Source organism: Camelus ferus, chromosome X (assembly GCF_009834535.1).
Source record: "Camelus ferus isolate YT-003-E chromosome X, BCGSAC_Cfer_1.0, whole genome shotgun sequence".
Lineage (NCBI taxonomy): Eukaryota > Metazoa > Chordata > Mammalia > Artiodactyla > Camelidae > Camelus > Camelus ferus.
In genome coordinates this window covers 73,722,191-73,735,467 of record NC_045732.1, presented here as the reverse complement: position 1 = coordinate 73,735,467, position 13,277 = coordinate 73,722,191, and the positions used below count along the sequence as shown (strand labels likewise).

Sequence of the window (13,277 nt, the reverse complement as noted above, 5' to 3'; positions counted from 1 at the left end):
GTCATAAAGTAAGGAGCACATTTTACTTTTAAAATTTGTAATCTATAGACAGATTAAATTAGATCCCTAGGGAGTTCTGTTATTGGCTGAACTTAAACTGATCTCAGAATTTTTTAATGCTGAATCTACTGTTTTCTCCATTAAATGATCTCATCCTTCCTTCTAAACTATGTTGCTATTGTTTACATCTCTTAGATGTAGATAATTAACATTTATTGTTTACTGTTATAATACTTAACTTTAAGTGAGTCCAGAAAGTAAAAAGTAATCTTGTATAAGGATATATTTCTTAGAGGATTTGAGTTTTTATATCTTCTCTGGTTGTAGATTTTCCCTTTCACACTGTATTGTGCTTTAGATTCCAACTTTATTAATGAAGAATCTGAAATGCTATTTAAGATTGCAAGTCAACCAGGAGTTGTAACATTTCTTTTTAGGCTTTAACATGATCATTGTAATGTTTTTTGTTTGTTTGTTTTTAGTCTTGGTTTAAAATAGTTTATCTGAGGTAAGATTATCTTTGTATATCAGGAAGTACTGCCTAAGACTCCTACTTTGTAGACTTAACCACTTAACTGTTTCTTAGCTCGTTACTAGTCGAAGGAAAATGCAGTTAGCTCTCAGCTAAAAGAGCCCATGCATGTACTCCAAAATTATAGACAATTTAAAAACTGCTTATGTTGAGTTCAGTGATGATTTTCTTAGAGCAGTTTTGATACTTGCTTAGTTCATACTACTTTTAAAATTATCTTTGATTCTTTAAGAAAGTTTATGCTAGTACTTGGTGGATGAAACAATCCTAAGAAAGTAACAGGAGGATATTGCACAGAATTAATACTCAAAAAGGGTGGGAGAAGAGATCAGCAAATAAACCACCAAGTAGGTAACTTGTAAGTGTTCAAAATCTGAAGCCTGGTTGTTTAGAAGACTGCTCCTTCTTTTTCTGAGATACACAGATTAAGCTACTTGATATTGACAGTTTATTGTTAAGATTTTAGAAGCTAATCTTTATCCCTGTTGTCAAAATATTGGATTTTTTCTACTTGTATTTGAGTGTATTGAAGTCCCCCTGAATCAGTGACCTTGTCTATATTAAAATAGCTGTTCCACAAATCATAATTTTATCTTCACTATAATTTATGAAATTAAGAGCTTTTATCTTAAAAAAATCATTATTTTAAAATAATGTTTACTTTGTGAATTATTTAGCCAATTCCTCAAATTTCTACCAACCCAGCTTATGTATGTTAGTATCAGAGAAGTGGCTACAGGTCTTTCTTATATTAATTTTCTTATTATGTGGCTTAATAAGTAGATATTAAAATTTGTTTGATTATCAGTTGACTGGTTCACACTGCATGTGCATTTCTGCTAACTTATTCTATAGTATTTTCTATTATGTCTTTCCTTTTAATAATTATTTTATTTGCTTTTAGGTGTGTCCTGAGAGTTTTTACTTATTATGGAGAGATATGCTTCAGAGTACTATGTAATATAGCTAAATTTTAAAAACTAATTATGAAAAGTTACATTGAAGTATAATTAATTAAGGATCATGGAAAGCAAAATCAGATTTTGAGCAGTTTATTATTTTGGTTTAGGATTACAGACATTATGTATGTTACCTTTTCATGTGATTTTTTTTTTTCTGATCATATGAACATTCTAATTTGAGGAACATCACGTTAACCTCTAGCTTGTTATAACTAATTAGGTAGATTTCTCAACCCTTAAAATCTATCCATTCTTCCTTTTCTGCTTGCTTTACTAATGACTTCCCTGTCCTCTCCCAAAACATCTCACTTCTTCCATCTTTTGGTTTGGTTGATGTACGTGAAATGTGAATACAGACGGAGGCCTTTATGTTATAGAGCGTCATTCAGTGAAAAACTCTTCCAGAGGACCAGAGCAGCAGGACGTGCATCAAGGTATCTAGAGTTTGTGGAAGCCTTAAGTATTAAGGGTCTAGGTGGATGCAGTTAACTAGTCTTTTACTTAAAATACAGTACTGGTACCTGGATTAGGGATATGTGTTAATAATCTAGAAAAGATATTTAGATACAACGCATTTATTTTGACTTTGAGTATCACAGAGTAAAACATTAAATATTAATGTATACAGCAAAATTTTACGTAGGAGAATTTTCAAGTACATAAAATATATTTTATAGGTAAGTAGATCTCAACTTTTTTTTGTGCTCCTATATGACTCATACACATCAGTAATCGCAGCACTAGTGAGTGTGGTATGGGGAGAATTGAGAATTTACTATAGTGAAGGTCATTGTAGTTTGACCCCCCTCCCTGGGGAATAATTCTGACATTCCCCCCAGGATAGTTTGCACTGCCGCATCTCCTTTTTAAATTAAAAAAATTGTTTTCTCCTCTAGTTTTATTGAAATGTAATTGACATACGGCATGGTATAAGTTTAAGGTGTACAGTATAATGATATGACTTACCTATATCATGAAATGATTATCACAAGAAATTTAGTGAATATCTGTCATCTCATATAGATACAGAGCTAACGAAATAGATAATTTTTTTTTCCCTTCTGATGAGAACTCTTAGGATTTACTTCCTTTTTAAAAAAAAAATCACTATTTAAGGATTTTTTCCTAAAAGTCTTAGGTGTTTTATTACCTAAATTCTTCTGCATTTGGGAATTCACTACAATTTTAGTGCCTGCCCATACAAAGAAGAATAAAAGTGTCATTAACCTCAAAATTGGTGCAAAAATATACTGCTTTGCCTGTGGTACTTTTCCTTTGCCCCTCAGTGTGACCTCTGGTAGCCTCTACTAAATCCAAGCTAGTGAGGAAACTGGAGTAGCACAAATTGGCTTCTTTATGTTAACCATCTTTTTGTGATTGCCAGCTTATATTTGTTTTATTATGTATTTTAGTAGTCAATATGTAGCTTTAATTTTAAATTCCTTTTTTTCTCTATATTCTTTTTATAGTTAACATCTGAAAATGCTAATTTGAGTAAAAGGCAGATATTTTACTCCTTAAAAAAACTAAACTTTAAAATTGAAAATTGTTACATTTATATACTAAATAAATATTAAGAACTCTTAAATGTGTAAGTTACTTATATTAAAGAAAGATCGTTTATAATTCATTACTTATGATTTTGAGATTACTACTTAGAATTATATAAAATTGTGGATAAATAGTTCGCTCATGCAGTAGTGGTTTATCGTTCTTTATTTTTCTTTCTCTTTTTTTTTTTGTTTTCTTCAAATACTGTTTCATTTGGTTATTAAAAGTTTAATAAACTTGTGGACTTTTTTTTAAGAGTTGAGCTTTAGCACTGGCTTTACATTTCGAATTAAGGTTTATTATTTGGCTTTTGGCAAAAAGATTATTTATTACATCAGTGTGATCCTATCATTTGCTATGCTGGGAAAACTAAATCATTTGTGATGGTACCTAAACAATCTACATCTCTTTATCTTCTGTCTCAGCCGAAAGTTAGATATGCACAGGGAAATAGCATGTTAGAAGATATCCAAGCCTTGAGAAAAAGTTTATAAAAGAAGATACATGGAAGAGTTGGTGAGCTTCATTTCTTCATAATAGCCAGTGTGCTTATGGGCATCTGATCTAAATAATATTTAAATATTGTTTTCTAGCAAAGATCTTCATGGACCAGATGCAGTTTATTATGGAGATCTTTTATATCATGTGTGTACACTATTCTATTTAATATATTATGGAATTAATGTGTTGATTTGCTTCTAGGATTCTTAATCATTCAACTTCTATCGCAAGAAACAAGCCAAAACAAACCATGGAATGTGAAAAGAGGTATAAAATACCTTAGTTCTTATATTTAATATTTTATAATGAGAGTTGATCCTTTGACAGTGATGTTCCTATATGTGGGCTTTATTTTTTTTAATTGAAGTATGGTTGATTTATAATTTTGTGTTAGTCTCTGGTGCACAGCAAAGTAATTCAGTTATACATATATATTCTTTTTCATATTCTTTTCCATTATGGTTTATTATAGGATATTAAAATATATTTCCATGTACTATATAGTAGGACCATGTTGATCTGTTTTATATATGGTAGTTTGTTTATGTTAATCCCAAACTCCTAATTTATGACCCCACTACCTTTCCCCTTTGGTAACCAGAAGTTTGTTTTCTATGTCTGTGAGTCTGTTTCTGTTTTGTAAATAAGTTGATTTGTATCATATTTTAGATTTCACATGTAAGTGATATCATGTAGTATTTGTCTTTCCCTATCTGACTTACTTTACTTAGTATATAATCTTTAGGTCCATCCATGTTGCTGCAAATGGCATTATTTTATTCTTTTTTATGGCTGAGTAATATTCAACTGTATGTATATATATGAGTGTGTGTGTGTGTGTGTGTATACACACACACCACATCTTCTTTATTTATTCACCTGTCAATATACATTTAGGTTGAATCCATATCTTGGCTATTATAAATAGTGCTGCAATGAACATTAGGGTGCATGTATCTGTTCAAATTTGAATTTTCTCTGCAGGGTCATGTGGCAACTCTATTTTTTTTAGTTTTTTAAGGAACCTCCATACTGTTTTCCACAGTGGCTGCACCAACTTACTCACCAGCAGTGTAGGAGGGTTCCCTTTTCTCCTATATGGGCTTTAATTGAATATTTGTTATCAATTTAATATAACCAGATAACTTAAAGTAATGTGTTACAGGGTAAGTTAAATTGACCTTTGATATGAACAAATCCCAAAATGCTGATTTGATCTTTCTGTGCTTATACCTGCATTTTGTGTTGTTAATAGAATCATTTATCCATTTAGCAAATATTTATTGTATTACTGTTACTGTCAGGAATAGTGTGTTTCTTCATCATTGATTGTATTTACTCTCTATGTTATTGTTCACTTTTTAATTTCTTTTCATTTAGGTTTTACTAAATTCCTCTCTGTGAATACATAGTCTAAGTCCACATATATGAATTCCAGAGAACTAGAAGACCTTGAGTGTTTCCATTTATTCTTTTTGGTGGTTTGAAAATTTGCATCAGACTCAACTCCTGAGTCATTCCTATGGAAGTGTAAAAGTCCAAGGCTGGGATGTGGGTACAGAAGTATACACAGAGAATTAGCATTTGCTGAATGCTTGTTATATGTATACTGCTCTTAGTGCTTTAGATGTATTATTTCATTTAATCCTGGTACTAACTGTGAAGTTGTTACTATTGTCATCCCCATTTTATAGGTGAGAAACTGAGGCTCAGAAATTACCATAGCTTGTTCGAGATCACACAGCTAGTAAGTGGTACAGTGAGAATTTAAACCCAGTTTGTGTAGCTCCAGAACCTCAAGTCTTAACATATGATAACAAGAATACTTTGCTTCCTCCAGATTCACACATTTCACTGATGTCTTTTCCTAACTACTTCACAGTCCAAACTGAACTTATTTTTCCCCAAACCTAACCTATTTCTTCTGTATAGTTTGCCTGAGTGAGTGTGTCACTATTTGTATAGCCATCCAAGTCAGCAACTTTGGAATTATTGGAAATTCATTTCTCTTATGCACCCTTCCCAATCCATTGAGTCATAGAAAATTACAGCTTCTTAACATTGTTCGCATTTATCCCAACCTCTCCATTCCTATTGCAGTTATGTTGGTTTGGGCCCCATCTTTTCCACCTAGATTACCATAACAATCCCCAGACATATCTCCTTTCTTCAGTTTGGCCTACCTTTAAATCTGTTTTCTATACTGATGTAAGAGTGATGGTTCTAAAACACAAGCCTGCACTATGTGACTCCTGTTTATTATCTTACCTTCTAATAGTTCTTTCTAACTTTTAGAATAAAACTTAAAATGTTTGGCTTAACCCACAGGATTGAAGTTAGTTTCAGTCAACCTGGCTTGAGAACCTCATCTCATGTGTTCTTCCATTTTGCGCCTAGGAACAGTATTCTTTTCTTTATTCCAACATGGTTTCACATCTCTGTGTTCTGTATCCTGGTGTCTCTGCTGGGATTGCCTTTTCTTTCTCCGCTTTTCACTTAGAGTTTTATGATTCAGTTCAGGCATCTGATGACTTTTCATACCCAAATCTAGAAACATTCATCTATCTCAAATTTCATTTAACTGGATTTAACCCACTCTGTCCCTTTTTGAATATTTATTCTATTATCTTACATATTTGTTTTCCTTCAAGTTTCTGTTATTACTTTCCCTCTCAGTTCCTTTCATTTCCATCTTAAGGTTCCTTACCAGGTTCCTAACATTCTCTTGAGGAAGCCCCAACGGCCCAAACTTCAAAACTATGATATCCAATCCTGGCTTTTCCTTCACAGAACCTTTTTCTCATTTCAGAACAATCACTCAATTTCTTCTTCAAAAACAAAACAAAAAATCTTTTAGTTTTTTCCTGATTATAAGAATAATGTAGTTTTATTGTTGAAAAATTGGAAAATTTTATCACAAAGAAAAAAGTAGGTAAACATTATCTGTTATCCTGCTCCTCAGATGACAAGTCTTGGTATTTTGGTATTTTCCCTTTAAACCTTTTCTCTATAAATGTACATGAACATTTGCATGTGTGTACATGTATACACATACACTGCAGAGTTACATTACCTGTTACCTACCCAGCACCTCCACTTGGATGTATTATAGGTATATGAAACTTAACTTTCCAAAACCACACTCTTAATCTCCTTACTTGTACCTCTAAACCTGTTCTTCCTGCATTTTTCACCATTTTAGGAAATGTCGACTCCATCCTTCTAGTTGCTCGGCTCAAAAACCTCAGTCATTCTTAACTTGTCACTTTCTTTTACACCCCATAACTAACCCTTGAGCAAATCTTCTTGACTCTACCTTCAAAATATGCCCAGAATCTGATCACATCTTACCACCTCCACACCTACCAGCCTAGCCCGAACAATCTCTTATTTCAGTTATTTTAGCAGCCTCCTAACAGATCTCCTTTATGTCCTTGCTTCCCTTTAGTCTGTTTTCCAAAAAATATTAGATTGGTATTTTTAGAATGTAAGTCAGATCATGTCAGCATTCTCTACTAACCTCCCATCTCCTTCAGAATAAAAACTAGAGTCCTTTAAGGACTTGTGAATCTCTACATTATTTAGTTCCCTTCTGTATTCCTCTCTTGCTTCACTCTTCCTGCTGGTTAGTTCTCTAGTTATACTGGCCTCCTTGTTGACTCTCAGTACACCAGGCATTTCCCATCCCCTCAAGGCTTTGTCCTCTGCCTGGAATGATTTTCCTCCCAGATAACCATATGGCTTATTCCTTTGTCTTCAGGTTTCTGTTCAAATGTCACTTCACCAGCAAGAGGCTCCCTGAACAACTTATATAAAAGAGCATGCCTCCCCCACTCCTTTTGCCCTTTTCCCATAACCTACTTTATTTTTCTCCACAGAACTTAATACTGTCTGACGTTGTAAATATGTACTTTTTACCATCTGACATTCTGAATATATACTTCTTTATTTGTTTATTGTTTGTATTCATCACCCCATCACCCCCTGGGCACACTACAGTGTTGATTTTTATCAGTTACTAAGAGAAGACTATTTGAAATCTCCAACACTAATTGTGGATTTAGCTTTCTCTTTAAAGTTCTATCATTTTTCCTTCATATATTCTGAAGCTGTTATTAGATACATAAATATTTAGGATTGTAATGTCATCTTGGTGAATTTATACCTTTGTCATTATAAAGTGACTTTTAAAATATTTCTGGTAATACTCTGTGCTCTGAAGTGTACTTTTCTGATATTATATAGTCACCTCAGCTTTCTTTGGATGAGTGTTAACATGATATATCTTTCTCCTTCCCTTTATTTTTAGCCTATTCGTGTCTTTATCAAGAAAGTGGGGTTTTTTGTAGTTAAATTTTGGTAGCATCTTCCTTTTCTATCAAATCTGACAACCTGACTTCTCATTTCAGTGTTAAGATTGTTAATATTTAATGAAAGTATTGTTATTAATGGATTTAAATCTACCACATTATTGTGTTTTTGTCATAGCCATTCTTTGTAGCCATCTTTCCTCTTTTTCCTCCTGTTTTTTGAATTATATTTTAAAGTTCCTATTTATTTTCTTTGTGGACTTATTCGTCATAACTTTTTGTTATGTTAGTGATTGTTTTAGGGTCTAAAGTATAATATTTAACTTATCGTAGTCTACCTTGAAGTGCTATTATGCCATTTTATGTATCAACAGAAAAGTATACTTCTGTTTCTTCCCTTCTGGCCTTTGTTGTATTGTTGCCATACGTTTTACTTCTATGTTTGTTTAAAACCCCATATTACATTGTTATTATTTTTGCGTTAAGTAGTCACTTGTTTCTTGAAAGAGAGTTAAATGATCAGAATAATGTCTTTTACCTTTACCTCCTTAGTTACCATCACCACTGCCCTTTGTTCCTTTGTGTGGCTCTATATTTCCATGTATATCATTTTCCTTCTTCCAGAAAGAGATATTTTAGCATTACTTTCACTGCTGGTCTGCTGATGTGGAGTCCTTTCAGTTTTTGTATGTCTGAAAAAGTCATTATTTTACCTTCATTTTTGAAAGATACTTTGCTAGTATAAAATTCTAGGTTGACATTTTTGTTTTCTTTCGGTACCTTCAGAGATGTTTTTCTACTGTCTTCTGGATTGCATTGTTTCCTGTGAGAACTCTGTTGTCAGTGATTCACTAAACTCATTGTGTTTTTTCTCTGGCTGATTTGTACATTTTCTCTTTATTATTTATTTGTAAGTAATTTGATTATGATGTATCTTGGTGTAGTTTTCTTATATTTCTTTTGCTTAGAGTTCACTGAGCGTCTCAAGTTTGTGGATTTATTGTTTTGATGAAATTTGTAAATTTAGGGTCCTTATTTCTTTTTTTTTCCTGTTCAGTTTCTTTTTTTTTTTTTTTTTTTTTGAGGTATAGTCAATATATAATGTTGTGTCAATTTCTGGTATACAGCACAATTCCTCAGCCATATGTGAATATACATATATTCATTTTCATATTATTTTTCACTGTAAGCTAGTACACAATATTGAATATACTTCCCTGTACTATGCAGTATAAACTCTTTATATATTTTATATATACCAGTCAGTATCTGCAAATCTTGAACTCCGAGCCTATCTCTTCCCACCCCCCTCCACCTTGGGGTCCTTATTTCTTTAAGTATCTTTTCTATCACCTAACCTATTCTTCTGGAACCCCAATTATGTGCATATCAGGCCACTTGAAGTTTCCTACAGATCACTGATGCTTTTATTCATTCTTCTTCAATATTTTTCTTGCTGTATTGGATTTTTGCTAGTTCATTTGCTATGTCTTTATCTTCACTAATAATTTCTTATGAAATGTCTAATCTGCAGTTAATCTCATCCAGGTTATTTTTTTATTTCAGATGTTGTACTTTTTATTTCTTCAACTTCAATTTTTACCTATTTTATGTCTATCATGTCTGTACTTAACATGTTTAATTTTTTCATTTAGCTTCCTGAACATTGACTAATTGATTGCCTAACATTGAAAACTTTACCTTCTTGGGTGCTGGATATTATAATATTGTTATAAATCTTCTTGAACTTTGTTCTGAGATGTGGTTAAATTACTTGGCTATAATTTGATATTTTGGGGACACAGTTTTATGACTAGTTATGTGGAATCAGTGCTGCATCTAGTCTAGGGCCAAATTTGCCCACCCTGCTGAGGCAAGACCTTTCTTAGTACTCTAGCTGATTTCCCATGAACTGTCAGATTTTCCAGTCTGGCTGATGGAAAATGGTACTACATAGTCCTCTGTGATTCTTAGAATTATTCTCCCTAATCTTTCTGGTGATTCATTCTTTTGCGTAGTGTAGTTTCCTTACATGTATGATCAGTGATCAGTAGTCAGCTGAAAATTTGAAGGATGCCTCTGTAAAGCTCTTAAATTTCTTTCTCTGTTCAGTGCTCTTTTCTTTGTTACTTTGTCCTGTTAACTCCATCCGCCTTTTTCTCCCTGGTTCCCAACTTTGTCTCCTCAGTACCCCCTTGGCTCTGCCTTACCTGCCTTAGTTCCCCCTCTTTGGGCTGTACCCTAGAAACTCTCTTCCTGCTGCAACCTGACTCACTTGTGGCGTTTGCCTTGTTTGTTACCCATCTCTATGGGATAAATATCTTTTTTTCTTTGCCTGATAATCAGTCTCAGAAAGCATAATTTGATATATTTTTGTCTATTCTTTTTGTTTTTCAGTCAGGGTATATATCTGGTCACTGTTATCCTACCCTGGCCAGATGCAAAGTCTAATTTTTACCTTTTATGTGCTTAATCAGTGTTTACTTTTGATTGTTTCTTCCATGTGTCCTCTCCACTCCAACATTTAAAAAATTACTGCCCATGTTTTTCAGATGCTTATGTGATTTCATCTTTACTTATATTTAAATTCTAGTGTTTTTCCTCCCTCCCTCCTTCTCTCTTTTTGCTCACTCCCTCTCCTCCTCCTTTCTTTTTCTTTCTTTCTTTCTGTGTGTATTTTACAGTTGGTTAACCAGTTTTCTCAACACTGTTTGTTACTTAATTCATCATTTTCACAGTGATTTTTAATTTCATTGTTATCATAAGTTGTTATACTTGTGGTCAACTACTCTTCTTCCACAGAAAAATCTATAGATTCTGGAGTGACTACTATTTTACTATTGTAATTTAATGGAATATATGTAATTTCCTAATAGGGAAGTCCCCTTTATTATATAACCTTTCTCTTCTTGGTCATCCATTCTTCCAAATTAACTTTGAAACTTTTAAAATCAGGTTTCTAAAACAAGTCCAAAAATAACTTCTTGGATTTTTTAAAAATTAAAGTTTATTTCCATTATCAGTTATCTTGAAGGAAGAATTATGCCTATAATATTTAGTATTTCTGCTCAAGAACTTTCCAGCTATTCAAGTACTTTACTAGACATTTGTAGTTTTTTTATGTAGGATTTGTGCACGTCTAGTTAAGTTTCTTCCTATAGGTTTTCTTTTTTCAACTTTTTCTTCCTTTTATAAGTGAGATTTTTCCAAATATATGGTATAATTTATTATAGTCGATATGTAGCGAAGCTGTCAAATTTTATATATTTTTCTGTAACTGGTAACCCTACCTCTCTTAATAGGTTTTTGGTGCTTTTTACACTTGTGCAGTCATATTTTCTATAAACTTTGAAAATTTGTTTCCTTGTAATTTTTAAATGTTACTTCTTTTCTTACTAAACCGTAGAGAAGTTCCACAACAGTGTTGAAAAATAGCAGCTCTAGTAGGCATTTTGTTTGTGTTTTTTCCAAAGTAACTCCTTGTTCAAATCTGCCACCTAACAACAGCATGCTGTCTACCTTACCACATAAAAAACTAGATGAAAAGAATTTCTACTATAGCCCTGTGTGTCAAAATGAAAGGTTTGAGGCTTATCTCATAATCAGTAGTTCTGTAGACAGAAAAGAATTACTCTCCTAAGCACTTTGACTTTTAGACAAAAGAAATTCATCTAAAGAAGTTAGGTTTGCTTTTTTTTTAGTTTTTGGTAATGACTTTAATGTAACAAAAGTCCTTAGAGTAGCCCTGTGCATGGACTGATATTAAATAAGTCTATTTTGATGTTTTTTTAAGGAACATAAGTTATTTGGAACTTACGTTTTTGTCAAATTTAAGTTTTATGTTATTAGTTCAAAGTATAAGCATTGGTAAATTCTTTAGATTTCTGGTTAAAAAAAAAAAAGATAACTTTATAATGTTATTTTATACCTAAAGGTAGTTCTAAATATTTTAACATATTAAGACATCTTTAATTTTTTTAGTGTCTCAGCAGATGAAGTTAATTCACCGTTATCACCCCTCACATGGCAGGTAAGAAGAAATTAAATTACTATTATATCTAATATTTTGTAGTCATTTATTTAGTTAAAAGAAATCATCTCATTACAGTCCTTAGAGAATCAGAAGGATCAAATAGATGAACAACAGTGGCCAGAATCTCAACCAATAATCTGGCAGAGTGAAGAAAGGAGGCGGAGCAAACAGATTAGAAAAGAATATTTCAAGGTACTTAAGTTTTGAAATTTACTTTGTAATTATTAGTTTTGATTTTTATCCATTTTGTTTTACATTAATACGACAAAATGTAACTAGTTAAATATAGTGGATGTGTTATTTTATCTTGATTTCCCACATGTGATAAAGGTATGTGATCCAGTCTTTTCCATAAAATTTCAATAATTCAAAATAATTGAGTGAATAGATCAATGTGAATTGTGATTTGCCAGATACTTTCCAAGAAAGGTGAATATTTGCTACACTGCTAGTTGTAGCAATATGTAATAATATTTTAAAAGAATTACCCAAAAAGGTCTTTCATTGGATTTGCTTCAGTAAAGGACTGACTCATATTTACAATTAGCATTTAAATGTTTCTTTGTAAATAAATGCTGTTGATGTGGTTCTAAAAATGCCTGAAAACATTTTCCCCCATTTTCTTTTCTTACTACCTCAATATATTTCTTAGAATAGTCTTTTAGCTAAATTAAAGGTTCAGACTATCTGAATTATCTCAGATTTCTAGTTAGCAGGGTTTTAGTGAAATTTCATTGTGTACACCTTTGTGAATACTGTAATGTTGTCTATTTGTGGTTAAGGTCTGCTGTGTTTGTAGTAGCCAATCATTGGAATTGGAGTAATCTTTAATACGAGTCAGAATTCGTTATTCGAATTTCTGACTCGAGTGAGCAGTGCCAAGAAGCTCCAACAAGCTCCTGTACTATGAATAGCAAACTTTGTTGTCTTTATGAACCTTATCTGTTTTTCAGAGCCTAGTTTTATCTAATAATAAACATATCTGATATATAGTTCTAAGCTAAATTATAGGTAATTTGACGTTTATATCACTAATAAATAGGATCATATTTCATGCTTTTTTCAGTTTGGTAAGAGTGGGTCTCGATCCACATTGATCTATTTCCTTATTATGGTAGTGTAACATATATTTGGAAGTAGTATGACCAAAACAAAAATGTTATATGTCTAGTGAGTCTGTGATAAGTTTACTCCTTCAACAAATAATTACTGAATTCTTTTAATGAGCCTTATGTTATCTGGTCAATATGAGATAATAAAGAAATAGAAAAGGAAAGGACAGTCTAAGCAGAACCCTGGTCAGTACCCTTTACAAATCTGCAGTTATATTTACATTCTGGCATTTACTAATTTAAAGTCCCCACTTAGGTTAGGGGATTTGAACAAAG

The 13,277-nt window shown here is 32.3% G+C and overlaps 1 protein-coding gene across 4 annotated transcripts in view; it reads left to right on the top strand.

Moving 5' to 3' along the window:
- LRCH2 (leucine rich repeats and calponin homology domain containing 2) overlaps positions 1 to 13,277 on the top strand; it is an 81,215-nt gene that overhangs the window by 47,354 nt on the left and 20,584 nt on the right. For 2 of the 4 annotated variants that reach the window (XM_032474918.1, XM_032474917.1), the window contains exons 12-15: positions 1,851 to 1,928; positions 3,748 to 3,813; positions 11,838 to 11,886; positions 11,965 to 12,081. In XM_032474918.1, the coding sequence (XP_032330809.1) occupies positions 1,851 to 1,928; positions 3,748 to 3,813; positions 11,838 to 11,886; positions 11,965 to 12,081 (310 nt within the window). The remainder of the gene's footprint in view (positions 1 to 1,850; positions 1,929 to 3,747; positions 3,814 to 11,837; positions 11,887 to 11,964; positions 12,082 to 13,277) is intronic. The other 2 variants (XM_032474920.1, XM_032474919.1) reach the window with 1 other exon arrangement.